The sequence below is a fragment of the Stegodyphus dumicola genome, chromosome 9, assembly GCF_044657685.1.
Source record: "Stegodyphus dumicola isolate Sdum_Otavi_A_Nest chromosome 9, ASM4465768v1".
NCBI classification, from domain to species: Eukaryota; Metazoa; Arthropoda; class Arachnida; order Araneae; family Eresidae; genus Stegodyphus; species Stegodyphus dumicola.
Window position 1 is genome coordinate 174119696 of NC_140776.1, and position 27172 is coordinate 174146867.

Below are 27172 nucleotides of genomic sequence, written 5' to 3' on the forward strand. Positions count from 1 at the left end.
CCGAATTTCAACTTAGGCTGAGATATTAAAGCTATGGCACACACCTCACGCATATCTTCCAGTCTACAGTTGTATTGTGGTTCATCTTCAGTTGGAGTTCACAAAATTCAATAGATGTCATCTCTTGATACCAAAAATAGGTGAGCCTGCCTATCAGTTATAAGGAAGGGGATTTTTGTTCCTTCGATCCAATATCTGACTTCTTAATCTTTTCTTCAGAATACAGGTTCATTCCTGCATCTCCATTTCGCTATTGAGTTACCGATAAAGCATAATTTCATCTCGTGGTTTTTCGATCATAATATTCTATAATGAATGATGTCTTTTCTTTGGAAAAATTATATTGCAGACATTTTGTCATTGGGCAATTCCCAAATTGTTAGATCCATATCATTATCAAAAAAGAATAAAAAAAAATAAACCAGTATTCCAATGGCGACTTACAAATATTTCCCCCAACGGCGGGCCTTCGGCTTGGCCACAACTAAGGCTAGGTGGTGGTCACTTTATTATGGAGGCACCTAATAAACCAATAGGGGTGTGCGGAAAAATCTATGAAGGAACCAGCAGTTATAACCATGCCTTCTCCGGAATTCGAGCCTAGGCCTTGTAGTATCGCAGTCAGCTTCCCTAATCAATATATCGTGTGGGCGATGACTTACAAATATAGAACTATTTAAATTTACGTGGTGTGAAATCGCCGCTTTCGTTAGATTTTGCGCATATATTTTTGCTGCAATTTGCTACGGCCCCTATAATGGAATTATACCACAAAATAGTACTTTTATTTGAATCGTGATGTTTTATACGATAAATAACACAAAGATTGAAAAATTCTTAAGCATACAAGTCTTGCACAATGAAAATATTTAAATTACCTTTGCAAACCTAACTTAACATACTATGTCACTTTATGTTTCTTTTTATATAAGTAATGTACAATTTTCATTATTTATAATATAATAAATTATGTTGATTTAGGGCCACTTTAACCCTGCAAGAAGTATAAATGTATACTTAAAACAAACAGTTTAAGAAATTGTGATTTTAAACATAGCATTAAGAAAATATCATCCAAATATATAAAAAAGTTGCTTTTTACTGATTCTTGAATTTTTTCAGTTTCGTTTCCTCATTTCTTTCAAGTGAATTTGAAGGAATGTTTTGTACATAATTGTTCAAACATATATTTAGAAATCCTGACGACACTCATGTTTATTATCTTGTACAGCAAATTACATTCACAGCATCTTTTATTAATATGTACATACTATATTACAAAAATAACTGAGATGAGCCTCAGTTATTTTTGTAAGAAGCTGATGGTGTAGATGAAATGCTTTTCGTACTTTTCAGATATAATAGTCTGGAAAAGTAAATATGCAACTGATATCAATGCCACCATATTTTCTGCTGGGTCTTTGAAACCTCCCAAATTTTACAGTATCAATATATACATAATTTGTTTCCACTAATGTTCTATTTTTTCTGCCAAGATGTAGAAATCTATGCAAGCACTTTAGTTAGTTTCAATATTACTTGCACAATAAACAGCAATTGTATGTGAAAACTTCTGCAACAGTGTCTGAAACTGCAACCAATTTCACCGACCATTGGAAATAATTTCATTGATTAATACTTTTATGAACTTCTTTTACATCTGAAACTTCTGTAATAAACTGTTTTAGAGAGATGTATCGATAGGAATTAGAATGAATCTGAAGAATAGACTTAAATTAATTTTTTTTTCTTTTATATTCCAGGATTTGCTGTACTGAAATATAGTAACTGCCTTCAGACATCTGATGAAAATCTGTACTCAAATTTGTGAGTTTGAAATTTACACGTTAAAATTAATTTTGACCTAATTACTAAAAGTTCTTAATTCTATCGATGATAGCATATATAGTGTGAAAAAGAGCAAAAAATATTTCCTTGCGTAAACATTTGAAATGATTTTTTTTTTATTATCGTTGTTATTAATCTCACTGACAACACCTACGCTAATTCAAATAAAACGCGAAACGCTGGCGAGAAATTACAATAGGTTTACCATCATTTGTTGGCGATAAAAAGAAACGGCGCATGCGCAGTTCGTTCAAAAGATTTTCTCATAGGGAACCGTTCACAGCCATCCCTGTTTTGAGCCGCTAGTGTCTACTTTGTCTGTCTGTCTTATCTCTTCCATTGTCTTTTGCTTTATGAAATATTTGCATCTTTAAATTAACTCAATTTTGTATCCATTTAATTTACACATTTGTTTTCTAATATGTATAATATAATCTGTAATAATTCTAATATAATACGTATAGTATGAACATTTGTTTTTTAATCCATCTTCGTCATACCTATAGGTAATTTATTCAGTAAAATTAAATTGTATTATTCGAATTTTTACTTTTCTTAGTGAAATATTTAGCTGTGCTTCTTTACTTTTTGTGTCCTTGCGATTGTGTATTTGTTTAACTCGTTTCTTTGGCTTTATTTTTTCAAGTTGTCGTTTGGCAAGAGCGGCATTTTTCATTTTCAGTTTGTAGTTAGTAGCATGTTTTGTGAACTGAAATATCGATCAAGTGGTTCCAATATTTATTCAATTTGTAGTTAAGAGTGCATTTTGTTTTGTAAAAAACTAATTAATAGTTATTATAAAGGTTTATTTGTGTTATGTCAATTTACCTACAAGTGAAATAATTTTCTCCCCGTCCCTTAAAGCTCATTTGGATTTTGTAGGCTTAAGTATATTTTGCGTGCAGTATGATAAAATGCATTCCATTTCAAAGAATTCGACTAAATGTCGGGCTATTTAAGTAAATTAAGGGCATGTACTCTTCATTTTACTTGTATCTAAATTAATTTGAAAAAGATTTCGTTGTACTAAATGAATGTATTTTAATAAACAGAATTTTTTTAGATCAAAATTTGCCAAATTTAAATTTAATAATTAAATAGGCACAGCTTTAGTGTTAGTCCTTTTTGGCGAGAAATTTGTTTGGCGACATTTTGGAGCGATAAATGAAACATTATGGTAACCCTAAATACTGAGCTTCAAACATGCCGCCATTTCCGTTCACGTAACTTTAACGAATTTGATAGGTATCAGAGCTTTGATGGCAGGAAAGATAAATTTGTGTTTTTCTTAAAGTTACTTTTGTGTTAGGAAAGCACAACATTTAAATTTTTTTTTAAAATGCCAAATTTTTGATAGTTAAAACTGGTGCTTTTAATATTACATGAGTCTTGACATTTTTTCATATGTCAACTCTGCATATTATTATAAACTCCACCCCCGCCCAAGGGAAAAAAAACACATTTTCAGTAGCATGAGGTAAACTCTTGGTGTTTCCTGTGCTAAGGAGATCAAAATTACCATGGTCTAAAAATACTTATTTACCTCATATTAGAACTATAGGGATGTGTAATTTCATGAATTCATAGGTTCAAATCAAGACCAAAATCAGGTTTCATTATTGCTTTTATAACATTTTCATAATTTGTCTGACTATAAAAAATATAATGTTGCTTAGATTATGGAATATATTGCTTATAATTTAGAGTTCTCAAATTTTGTTAATCTTACAACCTAACAGCTGTATATGAATAACCTTCACTGAGTATTATTACTTTTATTAATAGTATGTTGACATAACAGTCGACTTTTTATTTTAAATTTTATGCAAATTTTCTATATTACTTAAAACATTTTATCTAACAAAAATCTGAATTTTTTGTAATAGAAACTTTATAATAAAAGTAAGAGTACAATTTATATATAAAAATTTGACTACATGGCAAGCACTTAGATACTGATTTCAATGTCTTTAAATGTTATTATCATAAAGTTTAGATATATTCTTATTAAGTTAAGATATACTTTTATTCTAATATAAAGTTTAGATGTACAGAACAGAAGGCACACTTTGTGCTTACGACTCAGTCAACCACTTGTGGCAAGATAACTTATGATAACAATTAAGTTCAAATGTAAAATTTAAATTCAAATAAATTTGTAGCCCAAATTCTGCACAAATCAATTTAATGCAAAGTTGGTTAAAAACTTAACTGGCATGGAATTCAACTATTAGCAATTATAATGCAAGGCTAAAGACTACAAATCTTTTCTTATCTAGCAACTTATTAATGTGGCCTCAAAAGGCAAAACACAGTTTGTTTTAGAAAATAAAAACTTCATTTGGATTCTGGTGAGAAAACGGATGGAGGAAATTGACAGTAAAGATCCCAAGCATAAAATAACTCTGGTTACAAAATAAAGGAACGTTACAATATACTTTGTTCCCTGATTAATTATTAGTAAATAGTATAATGCATTTTTGTTTGTGTCACATACAAATTATTTAGTTTATTTAAATGCTTTCCAAAACTGACAGGATTTTGCAAGCATATTGACCATATTTTTCGACCTATAGATGCAACACTTCTTCTCTTCAGAAGTAAGATTTAGAATTAAGAAATAAGAAAATAAGAGAGAATTATGAATAGAAAATAAATACATATGCTGGCTAGCAGAAGAAGGATGCCTTCATAAAGTACTTTTTAAGAGAAACTGGCTCAGATTCACATTACATCTATGGAAAACTACTAAAACTCCCATATAGCCAGCCTAAACTACCACTGTTCAGTGGCTATCACTCCACCACTAGTGGATTCCAATGACTGTTCGAATTTTTCACAGAAATCATCATTTACGGTGATTGTTGTATTATTACCATTGGTACAAAATTTACTCATTATGATAATTTAATTTTAGCTTTTAAATTATAATCATAAATTACTTGTAATAAATTGAGGGATTAAAAAATACACACTTCTTAATATTTTTACCATTTACAATATTTAATCATAAAAAATATTTTTAACACTGGTACAAAACTTGCCCATTATAATTGAATTTGATTTCCTTCACTTTGAAATATTTTTTTTATTTTCTTTTAATAACAGAGACTAAGAAACTAAAGTAACATATACTAGTTTGAAATGCATTTATTAACCTTTTGTAAATTTCATTATTCATAAACATAAAAATTAACCTTTTGTAAATTTAAAATATTAGCTAAGTACTAATATAATAAAATATAAATATGAACTAACTACTTAAAATATTAATGTTTAATACATTATATTTTGTAATTAAAAATGCTAACATTTTGTAAATTTCATGACTCGTAACATAATAATTGTCATAAATTCATTTACAGTAGTGTTTCAAGAATTTTATCATAGCAGTACTAGAAATATTGAAAATTAGAGAAAGACTGTTTATTCCTGATTAAGAGCTTATTTTTTAGGATTGTTATTTAGTCTAGATCGGGTTTTGTTGACAATCCGCCACTTTTTTCCCGATCTTCAAAACCGGGTCTACCTTGGCGACCGAAGTTCGTCGCCAAATAAAAAAATCGCCAAAAGGACCAATACTAAAGCTGTTCCATTAAATATTATACTTATTTTAATTATAATATATTTATCTTCTTAGTGAATCGTTTTTCTTAGTCTTAGTAAATCTTCTCATTTTCAGTTTTGGATTATCTCGAAACTTTTGTTTAATTTGATTATATTTGGAAAATATTTAATTTCCTTTCTTTTTGTGTAAAATTGAAAATGGAAGAATGAGAAAGAAAATAATGTTTGCTATGAATTATTTGCATTACGAAAATGATGTAGCAAAATATGTTTTGAAAGTGTCAATCATAACGGGTGTTAAAATAAATGTTTGGCCTATGATGATTGAGTAAAAGGTCTGAGATAACACGTTTTCTTCTCATTTACTTACAGCTTCACAACTGCTTGTTTATTATTCATGTGTTAAAAGTAGTATATGCACATGATGTTCCCCAAGCAGATATAAGTTATGACATGCTAATTTAGTTTCTATAAAGAGAGTGGATGCTAATCTAATTGTTTGCCACACAGTTTTCTTTGCATAATTGTGAAGCTTGTAGCAAATGTTAAGATGTGTTATTGGTGACAAAAAAGGATTTCTGAGGCCATTCTATAATGTTTAAATTGTAATTATTAATAAACTGAAGTAAATGAATCTGGAGTTCTACGTTAATATTGCAACAGCAAAACCCATGTTTCTTCTTTAAGTTACTTGTGAATTGGTGAAAAATGTTTCTTAGGCTATAGGATGCTAGGATAGGTTGTTATGTCTCTAAATAAAAACTGAAAGAAACATTTATAAGAAAAAATAAAAATTTATATTTATATTTACATTTTTGCAGGTGATGGATTCAGGATTAATAAGTAACCTTTTCACAACAATTTATTTATATTGCCAGATTAGTTTATCTAAAGAAATAGGAGGAGTGTAAATAAATAACGTCAAAACAATATAAAGTGATCTAATAATTAATGAAAGGTTGTGAAAATAAATTAAATTGCTATTATTTGAACTTCATTATTAACATTTGGAATGCAAAAGTATAATATATAATACATTTAGTAAAATAATAAAATTTGTGGTCTGTGTAGGCCTGGGTGGCATTGTCATTATCGTCATATTCTGAATCACCTTATGCACTCAACTGTGATTCCACTTGTCTTCTCTATAAAAGTTTCACTCATTTTCATCTGTACCACATTCATCTAAACAGTTGTCACCATCGCTGTCTCATAAAAGCAAGTGGTTGATCTTTACATTATGGTAACTTGGCGTTTTTTTTTGCGAAAATTTGGCGACCAACTCTCCTACAGCAACCCTCTATTTTTTTTTCCCACCGTCATTTTGTCTTCACGAAGTAAAGACATGTTTCTTTTCTTTTTATCTACTGAACACTTCTTCCAACAATCTACTAGCTGAATTACACTTATGCTAGAAATTTTATCTAACAAAACTGCTTAATCATGACAAATATTCACTGCAAAATTGGGAAAAAGTGCACAATACCATACTCCTTACGCGTTTTTCAAAATAACACATACACATAAACCATGTACATGCCAACTTATTTTTACTTAAACATCCCAGAATTGCACAAAAATGGCATTGTGCACACTCTTCACTATATCCATGTACACTGCTTTTTTCTCATAAATTAGAAAAATTTCACGAAAATACATGACAATTTTCTCAATCTTTAAACCCGGTAAAAAGAACATATATGAAATTACCTGATCGCGAAAAAGTATTTACCCTTTCCAAATATGAACATTTCCACATATAAAATAAATAAAATATCCAAAAACTTTTACCTCTAAATCATCTATTACATTATATACGTCACCAACGAATTCATACCGCAAGCATTACAAATACTTAGTATCAAATATTTAAATTATTTCCATGCACGTTTACTTCAACTTAAACGTGTACCAAATTCCTACAAACATAAAATTCACAAAATAACTATCATTTAATTAAAATATCACTAAACCATGTACACGTTGACTTATTTTCACTTAAAAAAACATCCCAGAATTGCACAAAAATGGCATTGCGCACACTCTTTCTTATATCCATGTACACTGCTTTTTTCTCATAAATTAGAAAAATTTCATGAAAATGCATGAAAATACTCGACGTGTTCTACTCAAACGTATTCCAAAATACTACAAACATATAACTCACAAAATCACGATCATTAAATTAAAATATAATTAAATTAAAAAACACTACTTAAAATATAAATAAGCACATACATTAAATTAATAAAAATTAGATTATAATCCTAATTACTTTAAACTAAATCATTGCTAATAACAATTCCAATAATATCATATTAATTTATTTACTCCTTACATTTAGAACAATGCATAAAAATAATATCCTCAAATGATTAAAAATACTAACTTACCTAATCTTCAGAATCTTCATTACATGGCACGCACACTTCCTTTATTTCACACAACACACAATGAAGCTTAATACAAAATAATACAGTACTACAGTTTTCCAAATTCCCCCCCTTTTTCCGATTAAAGAACTGTTATTCGTCCATTAATGTCACATGACATATCTCATGATCTCTCATTTCCCTCACACAAAATAATGCGTAATCAGAACTGAGTACTTCTCACATTATTACCAAAGTCCTAGGTAGTAACCTTTATCGCCTCCAAAATGTCGGCAAAATACCAGTTACCATATTCCAAACATCAGCCATTGTTGCAACCCACACAGGGAAATTTTCTGTTTACTTATCGAACATTATGGTAATAGAAAATAAAGTTTGAAAATTGCAAATCATTATTAGTTCCTATTTTCGCAAAATGTTTAATTATTTTAAAAGAAAATAAAGTTTGAAAATTGCAATACAGTCAAAAGTCGTTAATTCGGACATCCATAATCCGGACCTCAAAGCTAAAATCTTTCTGCGCATGCGCCGCATTGACGCATGCGCATAGGCGTTTTACTCGTGCGCGCAAGACATTTACGTCTGCGCAAGTGCAGAATACGTTTTCGCGTGCGCGTTTAATATATAACGGACGGTATAAGCTAAAATTATCTAATTATCTATTTCAGTTAATGTTGATGATTGCGTTGTTCTTTAATCTTCGAATTGGATCCGGCTTATTATTTTTTGCAGACTGTAAGAGCAATTTTCTAAAAGTAAGCTTGAACTTTTGATTATGTTAAATAGAATTTCCGATGCTGGAGCTCCCAAAGGATCTAGAAAACGAAAGTATGTTTCGATGTCCATCAAACAAAAAACGAATTGCAACAAAAAATGGATAAAGGCATATTCTTTGTTTATCTAACCGTTCCGAAATCTGTTTATCAATTTCACGCTGCTCTGCGCGGGGGGGGGGGGGTGTCGCGGCGCGCAATGAACTGGAAGTTGATTTGTCAACACTATCGTTATCTTCAGGGCAGATGTTTTTATTTTATTCGGCTTGTAATTCCTTACTAAATGTAGTATTTAATTTCGATGTACTCCGTCTTTGATATGATTTAAATCAAATTCCTCGTCATTATAAATATCAGGAATACAAATCAAATAGTTTTCTGGTTGCAATTTTCTAATTTCGGCTATGCGTAAGGTATGCTTTACGCATCCGCGCGTTGAAAGAAATGTTTAATAAAGTAAACAAATAAATATTAGGTTTTTTTTTGGTAAATTTTGATACCCTTTAGATCATAATTGCTCATTATTTTATTCATATTTTTAATTTTATAATTTCTGCATGCCATCTTACCAGATTTAAACTGATGATCTATAATCCGGAAAAATCGATAATCCGGAATCGCCGAAGTCCCGACGAGTCCGGATTAAAGACTTTTGACTGTATTTTCACAAAACGTTTATGGGGAGATAATTGAAAAAATAAAACTTTATTCTATTTTTTCTCAGTTGCTTACAGTATGTAAGAAATTGCTTGTTTTAATAAGTTTCAAGCATTTCTAGATTTCTAAAAACAGTTTATGTATTTATAAAAGAGTAGGTTTCTTGATTGATTTTATGATAGATATTTCTTTTAGTTTTAAAGCATGAAACTATTTTGTAAAGCTGATTTCTGCAAATCGTATATATGAAAACATTAAGCAGTTGTATTTAATGTAATTTAAGCAATTTCATTTAATATTTCTTAAACTTGTGCTCAGCAAAAAAATATTATATTTTGTTTTTAATATAATTTGCAGTTCTGCAAATTGCATATTTGAAAACATTAAGCAGTTGTATTTAATGTAATTTAAACAATTTCCTTTAATATTTCTTTAACATTTTCCTTTAATATGTGCTCAGCAAAAAAATATTATATTTTGTTTTTCTTATTATTTGCAGTTATCCTGATCATTAGCAGATGATGTCTGAAGGAACAGCGATGAGTAGCGTTCAGGATGACACCATATATTCGGTAAGTTTGTGTTTTCTTGTTTTTTGCATGTTTGGTAGGTCAGAGTTGTTTTCCCTCTCCGATTTCCCTCGGACAGGGAAAACAATTTTGGCTGTTGAAATCGAAGATGGCGGCCAAAAAATAGCCAACTGCCGGTTATGGAAATTTTGTCATTAGGAATGTAGCAAAGGGTAAAAAGTATAGTTTAGGGTACCCCTTGGCGAAACTTGGCGATTTTGTGCAATTCTTTGACTCATTTTGGCGCCAAAATCGCCGCTACACGAAGCCAAAATAACAAGGCAAACAATTGCACAAACTCGGTATCCATGTATACATCGACTTATTTTCACTTTAAAAAAAAATCCCCGAATTGCACAAAAATGGCATTGCGCACTTCTTTGACTTTATCCATGTGCACATCGACTTATTTTCACTTAAAAAAAAAAAATCCCCGAATTGCACAAAAATGGCATTGCGCACTCTTTTAACTTTATCCATGTACACGTCGACCTATTTTTACTTTAAAAAAAACCCCCAGAATTGCACAAACTTGCATTGCGCACTCCCTTTACTTTGTCCATGTTCACATCGATATATTTTCACTTATAAAGTAGCACCAAATTCTACAATATAGGCCAAAAAAAAAAAAAAAAAACATAATCTCAACAAAATACATTTTAAACCAAACAATAAAATAACATAAAAAAGGAAAAACATGTTATACATTTAAGCACTACCAAAAGCAAAATTCACTTACCATGATTTTGGAGTTCACTTCGTACTCCCAGAGCCACGTAAAAATCAAAATACAGTCAAAAGTCGTTAATCCAGACTTGTCGGGACTTCGGCGATTCCGGATTATAGATCATCAGCTTAAATCTCGTAAGATGGCATGCAGAAATTCTAAAATTAAAAATATGAAACCGTAATTTATGATCTAAAGGGTATCAAAATTTACAAAAAAAAAAAAAAAAAAAAAAAAAACCTTTATATTTATTTGTTTACTTTATTAAACATTTCTTTCAATGTAAGTGGTTTAAGTTGCTTCGTTTTATGTGATACTACTTTCTCTTTAATTCTATAAACAGACGTAATTTCTTGTTCAGCTACAAAGTTCCGCTGTTCAAGTCCTGTTAATTGCTGTGCCGAGAATACCGACTAACTTGTCAATCGAAATTTTTTCGTTTTCACTAACCTCTCTGTCACATTCTTCATGTCTTTATCCATTTTGTGCAGCAATTCCACTTTTTGTTTGTTGGACATCGAAACATACTTTCGTTTTGTAGATCCTTTGGAAGTTCCAGCATCGGAAATTCTATTTGACATAATCGAAAGTTCAAGTTTACTGTTATAAAATTGCTCTTACAGTCTGCAAAAAATAATAAACTGGATCCAATTTGAAGATTAAGGAACAACGCAATCATTAACATTAACTGAAATAGATAATTAGATAATTTTAGCTTACACCGTCCGTTACACATTAAATGCGCAGGCGAAAACGTATTCTGCACTTGCGCACGTGCGTATGCGAAGTAGTCAAGGTCTTACGCGCACGCATAAAACGCCTGTGCGCATGTGCCAACGCGGCGCATACGCAGAAAGTTTTTAGCTTTGAGGTCCGGATTATAGATCATTCCGGATTATGGGTGTCCGAATTAATGACTTTCGACTGTATCAATCTTACTCAAATGACTTTTTTCAAACCAGGTACTCTTTCTGATTGAACGCTTCACATGGTGACCATCTGAACCTTTCTTCCTACAAATCCACCTAACGGTTTTTACATTCGACTAGACACATATCCTTCCTACATACAGGACACTTACAGGGGTTGGACAAAAATATGGAAACACCTTTAAGAAAACATGTTTCTTTGCTTAATATGGTGTAGGAAACCCATTGGCATCCAAAACAGCTTGCAGTCTTCTCGGAATGGATAAATACAGTTCCTGTATGTTTGCCAAGGGAATATTATACCATTCTTCCTGCAAAACGGTGGCAAGTTCAGATAACGATGTTGGCGGTGGATAACGAGAACGCACTTTCCGTTCCAATGTAGACCATAAAGGTTCAATAATATTTTAGGTCTGGTGACTGTAGTGGCCAGGGGAGATGGGACAACTCATCCTCGTGCTCAGAAAACCAGTCCTGGACAATGTGAGCTGTGTGAACAGGGGCTTTGTCGTCTTGGAAGACACCATCGTCATTGGGGAACAAAGTTTGTACCATGGGATGAACTTGATCGGCCAAAATGTTCACATAAGTCTTGGCAGTCGTGTGTCCTGACAGAGTTATCATGGGGCTAGCAGAGAACCACGATATGGCTGCCCAAACCATAACAGAACCCCCGCGATGTTTCACTCTTGGCAACAAGCAGTCTGTATTATAGGCTTGAGATGGCGTTCTCCAGACGTAAACTCGGCCAGAAGTGGGAAACAATGTGAAAGAAGACTCGTCAGACCATATTACTCGCTTCCACTGCTCTATAGTCCAGGTTTTATGACTTAAACACCACCTTTTCCTGTTACGGGCATTAGCATCACTGATGAGTGGCTTCTCAATTGCAGCACGGCCAGCAATTCCCTGTTTATGAAGCTCCCTTCTAATTGTTTTGGTACTCACAGGGTTCGGTAACACAACATTCATTTCAGCAGTAACTTTTGCAGCTGTGGTCTTCTTATTTTTCGTCACAATTGCCCTTAATGATCGTCTGTCACGATCACTCAGGACACACTTTCGTCCGCACTGTGATTTAGCAGATGATGTTTTTCCGCTTTTCAACTATGCGGAATAAATCTTCGATACAGTACCTCTTGAAACACTAAACACCTCGGCTACCTTGCTTGCGGAAGCACCTACCATACGTGCTCCAACAATTTGCCCACGTTCGAAGTCTGTTAACTCTGACATAATGCAATGGCAACCTCACATAACAGTACTCCGACAACAACTGAACTGTTTAGCAGATTTACGAAGTTGTATAGGTGACGTCAGTAGTCAAAAACGCCAGCACCACCTACATATTTCATTAAAATCAATCTTTCTTTTCAAACATGCATTTCACAAGGTGTTTCCATATTTTTGTCCATCAACTGTATAATGGCTACTCAGTAAACCTTCATTTACACACCAGTCAATTAAAGCTCTTTTCCCCTTTCACTCCGAATCGTACAGAAACTTCAAATTAGTCTTACTACATTCGGCCATTCTACCATCTAAAGAATCAAACCAACACAGACCACAAAAATGCTTACAAAACATTCCATGATTCAAAATTTCCCAGAATCATGCATCCGATTATGTCGCAATACGGTGGTCCATAACATTCAACTACTCAGCATTTGTCGAAATTTTTTTAACAATTTGTTGAGAATACTTTATTTTTCTGCATTTCATATTTACAGACTTTTCTATAATTTTTTTTTGCATCTATCTCTTGACAGATTTTATTTTCATTGGCTATAAGATCTAGATTTATGAATCTTTCCTGCGTTATAATTGACCATATGTGTCTTGTTCAATTTTAATTTGGAGAATGATCTTTCGCTGCTAGCAACACTAACAGGAATGCTAAACAGTATTCTCAATATGATCTTCAAGTTCGGGAAGCACAAATTTGTTGACACAGTTAAGTTCAGGATATCGAATCGGTTATTCATACTGGCTGTAAAAATGTCTTTTGAAGCTACTATTTCATCATAAGTACTTCTGCATTAATATCTTTTTGTCACCACATTGTAAAAATTTTTCTAATTTACTTTTTTTTTTTTTTTTTTTTTTTTTGAAATCTGCATTACCAATTTCTGATAAATTACTCAGGAAACTAAAATTATCGCAGTGATTTTTCATTGCATCAGATCTTTCATTTAATGATGCCCAAGCAATATCCAAAATTCTAAAAAAGACATTTGCCCTAAACTTCTTTTCCGGAGATTGAAGGGATTCGTCAGTATGTTCATAATCGACGTGACAATTCTTTCTCCTTGGTTGGACTTCTTCAACAGTTTTAAACTGTGGCTTGCGTTCCACTTCTTTACTAAATTCTTTGGCGTTTCTTAAGAATACATCTGTAATCGATGTCACTTCTATATTTTACAATAAATGTTTTTAATTATTGCCTTTAAAACTAGTGTATAACACCCACACCCTTTTCTTGCAATTCCGCTGACAGGACAAATCGTGCCAAAGGGTCAAGGAACAAATAAATTTATAATCGTTGATTTTGGCACACAGACTTAGTGCTTCATTTTGCACTTCTTTTGACAAGCATCCACCTTCGGATATTTCAAAAAGAGCGTCATAAATTTCTCTTAGTTGATATCTTAAAGGTCAAATGACTTCAATTTCGCTTTCCAATCGAGTGTCTGAGAGGGTTTTGAGGTTTTCAAAAAAACTGCCCATCGTTTATAAAAAGAAATAAATAAATTGTATAATTCTTGAATTGGAAAAAAAACTATATCTGCATTCACCTTTGCTGCATCATTAATCATCGAATTTAAAATATGAGTGGCACAGGGAACATAAAACGCAGGAGGATTTATTTTAAATTATTATTTTGTAGACCATATTTCTTCCCCTTCATACTTGCACCGTTGTCATATTCCTGGCCTCTCATATCATCAAGGGTAATGTTCCACATTTTTCGCATTTCCATTACTGTCTCACATATGCAGTTACCTGTAGAATCATCAACTTTAATAAAGCCTAAAAAATGCTCCTTGATTTTCGCCACTCTATCACTGCAGAGGACAAATTGTATGATGACACTCATCTGTTCAGTTTTGCTAATATCGGGAGTACAATCTAAAATTATAGAGTAATACTTGGTTTTTCGAATATAGTAAGAGTTTCTCTCTCATACTTTTGTCAATAATTTGCAGTATTTCATTTCGACTACCTTTAGGTCGTAATACTCTTTCTACGTGAAATTGCATAAGTGGGTGCAACTTTGCAAACAATTCCACTAATATTGAAGTTTTCTGTTGTCTTTTTGGTACATCATATCAGATAAGCCTCGAAAGGTTGATCTCAATCAGTTTTCCTAATACATTTGACCTTTTTTTTTCTTTCTTTTCTTTTCCATTTTTATATATCTCTTGTGTAATCTTAATACTAAAACAATGATATCTTTTAGAAACAGAGGTCGTTTACGTAAATTGACAAGCTATGCTAGAGCCTTCTTTCTCAAATAACTACAGTTTATAGGAACATATTATTAACTGTTTTATTCAAGTATGCATTTACTCAATTTTAAAGCAAAGTGCGTTTCATTAATTACATAAGTATGTATATTTAGTTGCATTTTTGTACGAATGAAGTTTTGGCATTTGTTTTCTCTTGTACTGTTTCAGTATTTAATATCTCTTGTGATTGGGAATCAGTTGTTTTATTTTTCAAATTTTTAAGCTCTTTCCGTTTTAAGAAATTTTTCATATGTGCTCTACTAGTCTCCTGGCTATGGAAGCTTTAGATACATTTATCCAATCATTACAGCTTTTTGCTAGGCTACTACTGTCAATCAATGCAAATATCTTGTAAAAGAAGCAAAAAACAGCATTTGCATTTATGGAATATTATAGTCATATACTGGGAACTAATTCTCCTTTTTCCATTTTTCTGTCGTTATATGTATCACCAAATATACATCCATTATTACTTTTCAGATACATTAAACCTTTCTTTTGAATAGTCACCATTTCAGACAAAGTCGTCCTCACTCTGTCGCTAAGAGTAGGCCACTTTGCAGGATAATCAAAATCAATATGAAGAAGGGAATATTCATGTATGCCGGTTTCTTCCATCGAATCATCTAGATAATCTTTAATTTCCGATTCATTTAACTTCATGCTTGGATCATCATTCCCTTCCTTTGGAGTTTCATCTTCCTTTCAATAAGTTCATCCAATGTAGCTGATGTTCTTTTGCTGGATGATGTCTGTTCTTTTGTAATCGATTCTGATGCTGATTCAATGTGAACATCATTTACGTCCGAAGTAGTCTTCCTCTTCTTTATGAAATAAGACATTGCGTCTGCCTGCTTCTGAAGAGCAGCAGCTTTCTCAACTTTGTGTTTACAATTCTGTGTACCTGCTGATTTCTTCTTTGTTTCCGTGTTATCAAAATTTCACATTGAAGTTTAAATTTAAAAATTAAATTCTAAATATTAAATATCTAATCTTTCTTTTAAAATAAACTGTAACATCAGCTAAATATAGAATAAAGATGAAAAGTAAAAAAAAAAAAAAAAATGAAGCCAGTGAAATACTAAAAAAAAGTAACCTTTATAATAACTTTTTCGAGCAGTTGGTGAAGAATAGCGTCTTTCTAACAAACCATAAGGAAAGGTTTGACAGTGTGATGGGTCAAATTTAAATGCTTGTCAAGGGCTTCAAACACCAGTTAAATCTTACCTCAACCCATTTGTACAGCACCGAAAGCAAAACAAATAGATATCAGCTCACGGCAAACGTTAACCATATAATAATGCCCCTGCAAATATCCCCCCTAGCACATTCAACAGCATTACGTGAAGTTCTCATTCCCATGTATGTATCTTTCTTTTTGATGTAGCACTGTACTATTGCATTTTCTTTTATAATTGAACTATTCTGAACTTCTAATGTTGATTTTTATTTATTACTATCCTCAATCTTGTAAATGCTTTCAGTGTTTTAATGTATCGCCGGCCAGCAAAAGCCAGATTTGTAAAAGGCATCACAGCCAAAACTGCTGATGTTTGGACATATAATCCATAGACAATATTTAAAAATGGACTGCCAACAATGAAGCTCCACTTCCCCAAAATTCTCACCAAGATGGAATCGAGAGATGTTAGCGGAAGAGCGGCAACAAATGATTCGATTTTCCCAATCCAGGAATACAACCTCTAAACCCGTGTTTCCCAACGTAGGGCCCACACCCCACAAGGGGGCAATTCGAAAATGGACTCGTCCAGAGTTTAAGGGGACAAAGGACGTTCTAAATATGTTTCATGAAGTCAAAATTTTTTGAAATTTTATTACCCAAAATAAAGAAAAATGTAAGTGATGTGTACGTAAAAAGTTTTTAAATTGTGGTGCATTTTAAATATTTTATAAAGAATTCTCGCTGTAGACATGGACATTTAAATGCTTTGAAAGGCATTTAAATAACTGACACATTATGCTTTCTAGACGTTTCTCGCACATTTCAGCCAACGAATTTATTTTATTTTTTACTGTAGGAACGGCTACCGGTATATTATTCTTTCCTTGAATGGCAACAGTAGCTGCTTTCAGCTTTGTTTATAATGATCTTATATTTATTTCTTTCAGTCGTTAGTGAAATGAGGGGTGCAAGCAAGAAAAAACGTTCGTCGGTATTCGGAGGCATATTTAAAATTGATTTCATACCCGGCCCATAAACGGTCAACTTTTGTCCTTTTTTATGCCAATAATGCCTGACCAACAAATCAATGAAACTAGGTCATCTTGAGGCACATTTGAAGGTGAAACATAATGCTGATATTAATTCAAATTCGAATTATTTTCACACTTTAAGGAAAATTTTTGAAAATAGAGTAATATTAAAGTGTCTATTTACTGCTCATAATGCAACTGTTAATCGTGCTCTTGAGGCTATTTATCAAATTTCATTACTCATCACTTAATCTGGGAAAAGCCATACTATAGGGGAGAAAATGTAATTAAACCATCAATATCAGCATTTGAAACTGTTTAAGAAAAAGATGACAAAGACGTTAAAGCGATGCCACTAAATGACAATACTGTTTGCAGAAGAAAGATTAAATGAGTGAGGATATTGAAATACAACTTGTTGAAAAGCTGAAAAGAAGAAAATTTTCGGTGCAAATGGATGAACCAACTTTGAGAGACAGTGAGGCTGTACTTGTAACTTATGTAAGATATATTCATAAAGGGGATTTTGCCGAAGAAATGTTCTGTAAATCATTAGAAAGCACCACCACCTCCAAAGATATTCATAGTAAGCTGAAAAATTACTTAGATATAAAAAATATAATACATTTTGTACTGCAGATGGTGCTCTTAATATGATGGTTGAAAAATAAAGCATGGAATAAGAAAAAGGGTTCCTTAAAATTGATAAAAGATGAGAATCCAGAAATGCTTCTTGTGCATTGTGTTATTCACAGAGAATACCTTGTAGCTAAAAATAGTTCGCCTGTTCTAAATGAAGTACTAAATTCAGTTATAAAGTGTATCAATGCTATTAAAGATAGGGCCAAATGTGAATGTCTGTTGTGATTTGTTGAACAAATGCGAAGTTATTTTATGAAGAACAAAATGAAGACTATATGAGATTTGTACTTCACACTGAAGTAAGAAGGCTGTTGAAAGGGAACTGCTTGGAAAGATTTATGGAATTATTTGATACTCTTAGTTATTCTATAAGCGACAAACCTGAAATGAAAAGTCCGTTAATGGATGATAAGAAGGCATTGGGGGTTATTTAGCTGATATCTTTGAAAAATTAAATAAATATATTAAATAAGCAACTTCAAGGAGCAAATAAAACTTATGTCCATGCAAAAGGAAGATATTTGGTTTCATTATCTTTGTTGAATTATGTCAGGCATATACTATTTACCACAAAAATTTTAAAAAGTCTCATTGGCTCCAAAAATGTGACGTGACTACCGCTATACTTGTTATTGATACCGCTATACTTGTTATTATCGATCATCTGAAAATTTTATCGGCTGATTTAAAAGATTTTGTAGCTTAAAACAAATTGATTTCCCAACTTGGATGATGCAGCCAATGCTAGTGGATTTGGCTGATATTTCAAATGTGCAGTAAAAAGAACTTGCAGAAATGCAAAATGATGAGTCAATTAAAACTTTATTTAATATAAAAGGAGTGGTGACATAGCTTTTTGAAGAAACCAGAATCAGATATCCAAATGCAACAAAATTTGCAAGAGAACTATTGTTGTCGTTTCCGTCTTCATATTTTGCTGAATGCAGATTTAGTGCCATAAAAGATTTGCTGCTTTAAAAATAAATAAATAAATAAATAAAAAATAAAAACGGTTGGATATAATGAAACTGGGAGACTTGAGACTCAACTTATCTAAATTGGAACCTGACATAAAATTTCTTTGCAGCAAGTATCAAGCGCAAGGGACTCGCTAAATTTAAATAATAAAAATTACTAATACTTAAAATGAAAAACTCACTAAAATGAGTTTTTTCTTGAATTTCAGTTCTCCATGTTTTTAAAGTTCACTTACTGTGTTTGCTCATAAAATTTCATAATCATTTCTTCCTAAAAGCTATCATTCAAGTTTTTTGTGAAAATTTCAATTTCTAAATATTAAAAATTATGTATATTCTAGGGGAAGCTTAAAATTTTTAGAGAGGATTAGGTGGGGCATTGCACAAAAAAGGTTGGGAAACGCTGCTCTAAATTCTTAGCAACAGATAGAACCACCCTCGTGTGATATTTTAAAGTTCAATATAAATACTATTTCACAGAAATAACCATTAAATATATCTAAGTATATCCCTATTCAACATCTGATAAGCCTTCTAGTTGGTCGGACTCAGATTTTCTCCAAAGAACGGAAGGAAGGGGGACAATGCGTACCAAGCACGTAACTGTAAAATTTCAGTGGAGGAAATTGCAAAATCTTTTGCTACTTTATAAAAAATATACGTCTACAACCGGTATGAATTCTACTGTGTGGGGTAAATATCTTTTAATTACAAGGTCTTTAAATTATGCTCAAAAGCGTAGAGCTTTCTAACCAGAAAATAAGATAACTATTTTCCCTGAAATTTTTGTATATTCTTTCTCTTGTATTTAAAGGTAAAATTTCATCCTAAAAACGTGAACTACTGTTTAATACTTTGAAAAGATTTTAAAGTTACACATACAAACAAAATAATTAATACTTTGAAAACCGAGAAGTAATAAATTAAAGAAAAAATACATTTATGTGATTTTTAAAGGAAATATAATTTTCTTTCTTTCTTTTTTATTTCCATCAAACCTTTCTTCAAAATTTTAAAAGCAAACTGAAATTAATTGACACTAATAATTTTTAACTAAATGTTTGCGATGCTAGCTAGTTTAAGAAGTTATCCTGTAGGAAGTCAAGAAACACTATAAAATCATGCATTTAAAAAGAGTTTCTCTAAAGCAAAAATTGGAAAATGGAAAATTTGCCGAAACATTTCATCCTGAATTTATGCCACGTGGAAATACCTGCCCTTATTTAATCATGGTATGTTTTAATTTTTTCTATGTGCATATGTATTAATTTTAATATATCACTTGTGTGCGAGGTTTCCAAAAATAGTTCCGCGAAGTAGGAAAACATTTTATTTTACCAGGATGCGAAATGGCATTGAATATTAAGAATATTCGAGGTATTTTGAAAAGTGGAGTGTGCCAATGTATTGAAATACATAGATGAAATGACGACGTGTTTTGAAATATATCACACCAATAACCACGTCCTCCGCCCTCAAGGTGCCAAATTTCTCGCCAAATATTTTTGGTGAGAAACTCCACGCTGCCATATTGCTATCTAAATTTTTTGTCTACATTTCGAACTTTAAGCCTAAAATGTCTCCAAAAACATGGTTTTCGCGAATGCAAAAACCATGTTTTGAACACACAATTTAAGCTAAAAATCCAAAACAGAAACAAAAAATTTAGATAGCAAAACCGTGAAGTTTCTAACCAAAATTATTTTACAAGAGTCCATGTACACAGCGATATGTTTTAATTTTAAAAAAAATCTACGAATGGCACAATCTAGGCAACGAACGAATTTACGAACTACGCACATCTCGCTTTAATAAATTAACATAACAATAAATTTCAAAGAATACCATGTACACAGCATCCTGTTTCAACTTAAAAAAAATCTACGAATTGCACAACTTAGGCAACAAACGAATTTACGAACTACGCGCACCTCACTTTAATAAATTAACATAACAACAATAAATTTCAAAGAATACCATGTACACAGCATTTTGTTTCAACTTTAAAAAACATCTACCAATTGCACTATTCAGACGGTACGCACTAATCAACAAAATAACTAAAATAAATTTCAAACAATTCAAAAAAACAACAATAACAACAGAAATTCATACTAAAAAAACAATGAACATTAAATTCTACAAAATAAGAACAAGAATAAAATAAAATGCACTTACCATTAATGCTTTTTCGAACAGCAGATATACCAATTTCATACCGCCTTTAACATGCCGCCACGTAATCACTAGTATCGTATTTATATGACAGCCAGACACACTATCAAGAAAATTCATACTGTGGTTCACAAATAAATAAAATAACAAATAATCACAAATCCCTACTTCTATCACGCACAACCACTAAAAATAATCTCCCATACCTTCTTTCCACACCTCCAAATACCCATTGCCCCTCAACAGGATGACCACGACGATATTTCCTTATGCCGAACTTCAATTCAACAACTTTCACCATTAAATCTTTCCCCCCTAGCTTCTCAGACACAAAGCATGATGGGAACCAACGAACTCCAGCGAAAGACTTTTCAACGTCAACAGGGTTGCCATACAACACGTAATCGCGCCAAAAACCAGCACAGAACACATATCGCCACATTTGGTGAAATTAGGGCGTATATCAGAGTTGTACCTCTGATATATATCATGCCGTCAATGTGGTTTGGATTAAATTATTGTTGTTACTAATATATGTAATTTATTTTCATCAGTAATCCATATGTTACTGACAATTTCGTTGGAATGTAAAAGATGCAAATCTATGATATACTATGTAATTGGCATTCATATTTTTCGATTACACACTTTTAAATTTATGCTTGTTTCGAACATTCTGTGTATTTTTAGACGAGATGATTTGTAAAATGAGATGGTTTTCTAATTCTTTCGCTGTCTCGATTTGTAAAATTTCCAGTGTGTAAAAGGAAAACATTGAAAATTTTAAATTACTTTTATTGTATGAAATACAGAAGATTCAAAGTTAGTAGATAAGTGATGCATCATTTAACGATATTTGATGCGTTTAAGATCCTGCTAGCGGAAAATTTGGAACGATTGCCATAGTAAAAAATTCTACATTGGAATAAATCTAAAAGATTTTATTATTAGAAAATTTGGCTCAAAATATATGGAAGAGTTTTACACTCTCGTAGTAAATTCGTTTATTATTTCAACAGTATTTATCGCCATGTTGAAACATGGGCAGTTATTTAAAAATACGGAAAAAGTGTAATTATTTAAGACTAATAATATGCTTCGGCATAAAAATATTTCAATGGATCGCTTGCATAAGACTTGCAGCAAACTTTTCCATTAAGCAGTAATTCTTTTTATTCTGCGACCTTCGTGGCTGCAACCGGAATCATTAGCAAATCACAGGATTGCACTACTGATCTGAAACATCTGAAATCGTTTATACCTAGACAAAGAACTTCTATGCCACCTTATCACACTGTGTAAAAAGGCCTAAAAGGAAAATTTTGCTTTCAATTATACACACGACCCCCCCCCCTTATTATTTCTCACGTAGTAAATTCGTTTATTTTCAGTATTTATCGCCACGTTGAAACATGCGCAGTTATTTAATGCGAAAAAAATATAATTGTTTAGGAGTAATGATATGTTTCGGCATATTTTTCAATGGATCGCTCACACAAGACTTGCAACAAATTTTTCCATTAAGTAGTAATTCTTTTTATTCTGTGAGCCATACCAGCTTACTAAAAACCTGTGTAAAAAAGCATAAAGGGAAAATTTTGCTTTGAATTATATGTACGAAAACCCCACATGGGCTGAAGTTAGTTACTCTGACCAGTGTTAGGTTTCAATGGATAGTGTATTTTTCTTTTATGCTCTTACAAAATAATAGCTATATATTAAATGTTCATAAAGTTAAGATCTGCAAATGTAGTTTTTTTTTAAAGTTTAAGAATGCTTCATTATCAGTTATTAAAAGACAGGCTAATATTAAAGAAACAATCAGAATCGCAATAACAACCTTGTATTTAGCGTATATATATTAAAACACTCAATCAATTTCGAGGGCAGCTAAAGATCCCTCCTCAACAGGAGAACGAAATTCCTAGAAAAGGGGGAAAAAAAAAAGGAAAATAAAGCATTGGCAAAGGAGTCTCAGAAACACATGGTCGTAACCGGATTTTGAATCAGAGTTACACTGGCTGCCAACTTTTACTGAGCCAGGCTATCTGATCAAACATATAACACATAGTTTGAAACGCAAAAAATTCAGCAAAGTCAAAAAATAGGAAGCAAGGGGCAACTGCACCTTCACGCACCAAGTCTGAACCTCGAATTAAAGAAACAGTTGTTGAAAAACTATGGTAATCTTCTTTCGTACTATTCTTGTTAACATTCAATATCTCGAGCAAACAAAAATGGCCATACCGCACATCTATCTTGATTAAATTCAAATTGAAGATAATAATTAATTTTTAGTAGAAAAATTTTCGTCAAATATTTTTCTCCAGAATTCTAATTAGTTAGTTGATTAGAAATGTATTTGCACAATTTTGCTTCCATTCATTTGTCATAAAGTGAGAAATTTTGTCAGCGAAAATAATTCATTTTATTATTAATTATAAACATATAATTTATCGTCAGTTTGAAATATGTCTCATTATTTAATAAAGAAAACGAGTGAGCATACATGATAGGATTATGTATATATTTTAATAAATTGCTCTGAATATGCTTTTCCATTATGTAGTAATTATTTTTATTCTGCCATGATATGAAACTTTCCTTGCTAGCAATAATAACTACATCTTCCAGATGTGTAAGTTAGGCTAAAAGAAAACTAATTTCGGTTAGACATACACTATGGTTTTCCTTGATCTGAAATATGTTAGTTAATTATGCATTGGCAAAAGTTAATTATTGTTACAAGCATATATTTTAAAGCAGAGGACATTTCTAAATTTTAACACCTTTTTCTAAATAATATTTTATGCTTATAAAAAGTTTGATATTTTTAACAATAAGATTAACAAATATAGTTTTGGACGGTTTAGAAATGCTTTTACTGTGAACTCGGGAAAGTAAACATTAAAAATGAGACAATAAGAGAGATAGAGTAACATCTTTTGTAATGTTTATAATAATCTTGTTAACATTCAATATCTGAAATCAAATAAAAATTAAAAATAAACAAAATCATTACACATTACATTATCATTCACAAACAGTATGTGCGAAGGATTTGAACCCAAAAGAGTTTAAAAATCAATGAAAACTCGGTTAGCAAGCTACAGATTAGTAAAATAGTAATTAAAAAAAAATCCGAAACCTTTAAGATTTTATATTACGCCAAAGGGCCTTTTTTTAACCTTTATTTATTAAATATTATATTCTATGCACTTAAAAATCATAAAATCCTAAAATTAAATTCAACAGCAATATCACAAAATAATTTAAAAAGTGCATATCTTTATATGATAATTTTCTTTCGTGGTGTTACATTATTCTTGTGAATATTGTAAAGTTTTAAACTAAGTTTGTAAGGTAAGAGAAGCTATAGTTTGAAAGAGCGTCGATATTTAAAGCACCATATCCCAATCATTGGTTTAATTATTTGAGATACGCATCTGAGACGGGAAAGTGGTTAGTGACTTTGACTGTGATATATGGGTTCCTGGAGGCTTATAATCATTCTGTACCGTGCCACGCGCATAGGGAAAAATCCATCTTCGTGATTGGATACGGCTTTCGATAGCTCATTTCCTCTAAGTTTAGGAATGCCCTGACTTTGCTTGGGCTCGAGAGTACACCTTCATACCATTTGTTTACATTTTGATAGCAGTACCGAGAAGATTATTACTATTAACAATGTGCGTTGTATTTTTGTTGCCATGAGATTACACTTTTTATGGCACTGCAGTATTTTACATTTTATGTAAAAAATGTAGTGTTTATTTTCCCTAGAGGGGAAAATTATTTCTTCTAGTGTGCTAACTCCGTAAATGTGCATTCATATCAGGTACAGAGGTTTCTAATAAATGCATTCTTAATGTAAAACCATTCGTATTAAAGGTGTTGTGATCATTAATTTATTATTTCATGTTCGTTAAACACGCATTCTCTGCAGATGAAGTCTCCAAAAGTACGAGACAAATCAATTTTTGAAAGTAGCAAAAATGTTGGGAGCTAACATAATATACAGTAAATTCATAATATTTGTTGTCAGTCGGAAAAAATAAAATTTATTTCTGAAGATTACTATAGAGCTACGTATGTTTAAACTGAATAATATTACATATATAATATTATATGAATAATATTAATGATTATTGCTTTCGTACTTTTGTATGAAAATAGTGTATATCACAGAAGGAAGTTTCCTTTCTTGTATAAGCATATTAAATTTAGCGACAATACTGAATTCACTTTTCCTTCCATTTAAGGCACCAGAATAATAGAAACGTGAAAGGTATGGTCATTAACATGGAAATAACATGTACAGCTGCAAAGGAAATACTTTCTGCAATGTGAAAGGAACAGAATGCAACAAAAGTGTAATAATAATATACTTACTATCTTAGTGCTATCCAATATGTTTTCATTTTTGCCCTAAATTCATGAACTAAGCTTTGGATGTAATCAAGCGTTTAACATTGATTTTGATATTGACAGCATCTTTGAAAGATTTTTAAAAAATTTTATGCCATGAAACAGGAAACTGTCTGTGAAGATTTTTTTCTTCTCACATTATTATTCAAAGAAAACAAACGATAACTTTCACGCTTATTTTCACGCTGCGTATTTTCAACTGAAACAAACCATAAGAATTCCGCCTGAACGTCATTACTCCTAGAGAAAATGATGTCATCGGAAAGTATGTGCAATTCAACAAGTACAAATATTTTAATATGCCCGTGGCGGAGTGCAGAATGATTGTATGCTTCCCAGACAACTCTTACTTCGATAGCTCGCGGGTTCGATTCCCGGAAGAGGCATGGATGTTAATTATATGTTCTTTGCTAGCTTGCAATAGTGTCCCACCTAATAGGTGGCTCCATAACAAAGTGACCACCGCGTTTGGCCTTAGTAGTGGCCAACACCTATAATGGCTAGTGTTATTGGGGGAAATATGTACTTCAGATATTTCGGGTTGGAAATCTTCATGTAAGAAAAAAGGTTGGCAGTCCAAAAATTATATGCATCGTTTACATATCTATTTAATATCCGTACATCATTTGCTGCTTTAATACAATGTGTTTTGTTTTTCTTTGCTAATTATAAAATTCATTACTGTTTGTCACTGGGGACATAATTATCAGTAAATAAAATTGATTTTAATGCAAAAAATGTGGCTTTAAATACTGAACTTGGATAACTGCTCTATAAAAAATACAGGGTTATCCAAATTAAACTTTCCCAACTCAGAGGCCTGTGCAGAGTGTTGTATGGGTCATAATGTGATAAAATTTTAAAAACAGACACTTCAGATCATGCACTCGAGATTTATTTAAAAAAAAAAAATAGTACAAGAAGTTGCCGATAGGTAGCGCTGTAACACTATTAATGTGCATATTGCAGCAACGTGATTTGCAGAAATAAAGCTTCTGCGCAACGTATCCAAAAGACGAGCCCTACAAAAGTGGAAGACAGGGGGTCCTGTAGTTCGGTAAACATTTGCGTTGCAGTTCCTTGCCAGAATGGAAGTCGATGCTGCTTGGCCGTGGAACATCCTTTGGACGGATGAGGCCCATTTTCACCTGAATGGTCAAGTGAATACGCACAACTGCCGCATTTGGGCAAGTGAAAACCCGCGCACAATCCATCAGATGCCCTTTAACCCTCCAAAGGTTACTGTATGGTGCAGTTTCACTGCAACGTTCGTCATTGGGCCATATTTTTTTGAAGAGGTGACCCCCAACAGGGCTCAAAATCTGCTCTATAACAGGAGAACGGTATCAGGACATGTTGACAACGTTTGTGATCCCTGAACTGCAACAACGTGGCCGCCTCCAGGACACGATATTTATGCAGGATGGTGCACCTCCCCATATTCTTGGTGGCGTTCAACAGGTGTTACCGATGCAAGTGTGGCCAGCCGCTGTTTCCCTACAGCTTCCCTCAGCTCGCCTGATCTCACGCCATGCGACGTTTGGTTATGGGGATTCTTAAAGGATAGTGTCTACCGAGAACACCCAGCAACCTTGGCACATCTGAAAGACGCAATTATTCGACATGTTCGTGGAATTAATGTGGGCTTACTGCGTTCCACTGTGGAACACACTGCTTTGCGAATGGAAAGAGTTGTGGAGAACAACGGCACACATATAGAACATCTGTAGAATGTCTTGTTGATCTCCAGCGCCACCTATCGGC

The 27172-nt window shown here is 32.3% G+C and overlaps 1 protein-coding gene across 4 annotated transcripts in view; it reads left to right on the plus strand.

Annotated features, from left to right (window-relative positions):
• Positions 1 to 1808: 1808 nt before the first annotated feature.
• Positions 1809 to 27172, plus strand: part of LOC118181859 (uncharacterized) — a 64135-nt gene continuing 38771 nt past the window's right edge. Inside the window, exons 1-3 of one of the 4 annotated variants that reach the window (XM_035351073.2) lie at positions 2171 to 2354; positions 9738 to 9810; positions 25243 to 25353. In XM_035351073.2, coding sequence (XP_035206964.1) covers positions 25294 to 25353 — 60 coding nt within the window. In that variant the 5' untranslated portion in view covers positions 2171 to 2354; positions 9738 to 9810; positions 25243 to 25293. Of the gene's footprint in view, positions 1828 to 2170; positions 2355 to 3439; positions 3459 to 9737; positions 9811 to 25242; positions 25354 to 27172 lie in introns of those variants that run through there. The other 3 variants (XM_035351075.2, XM_035351074.2, XM_085824372.1) reach the window with 3 other exon arrangements.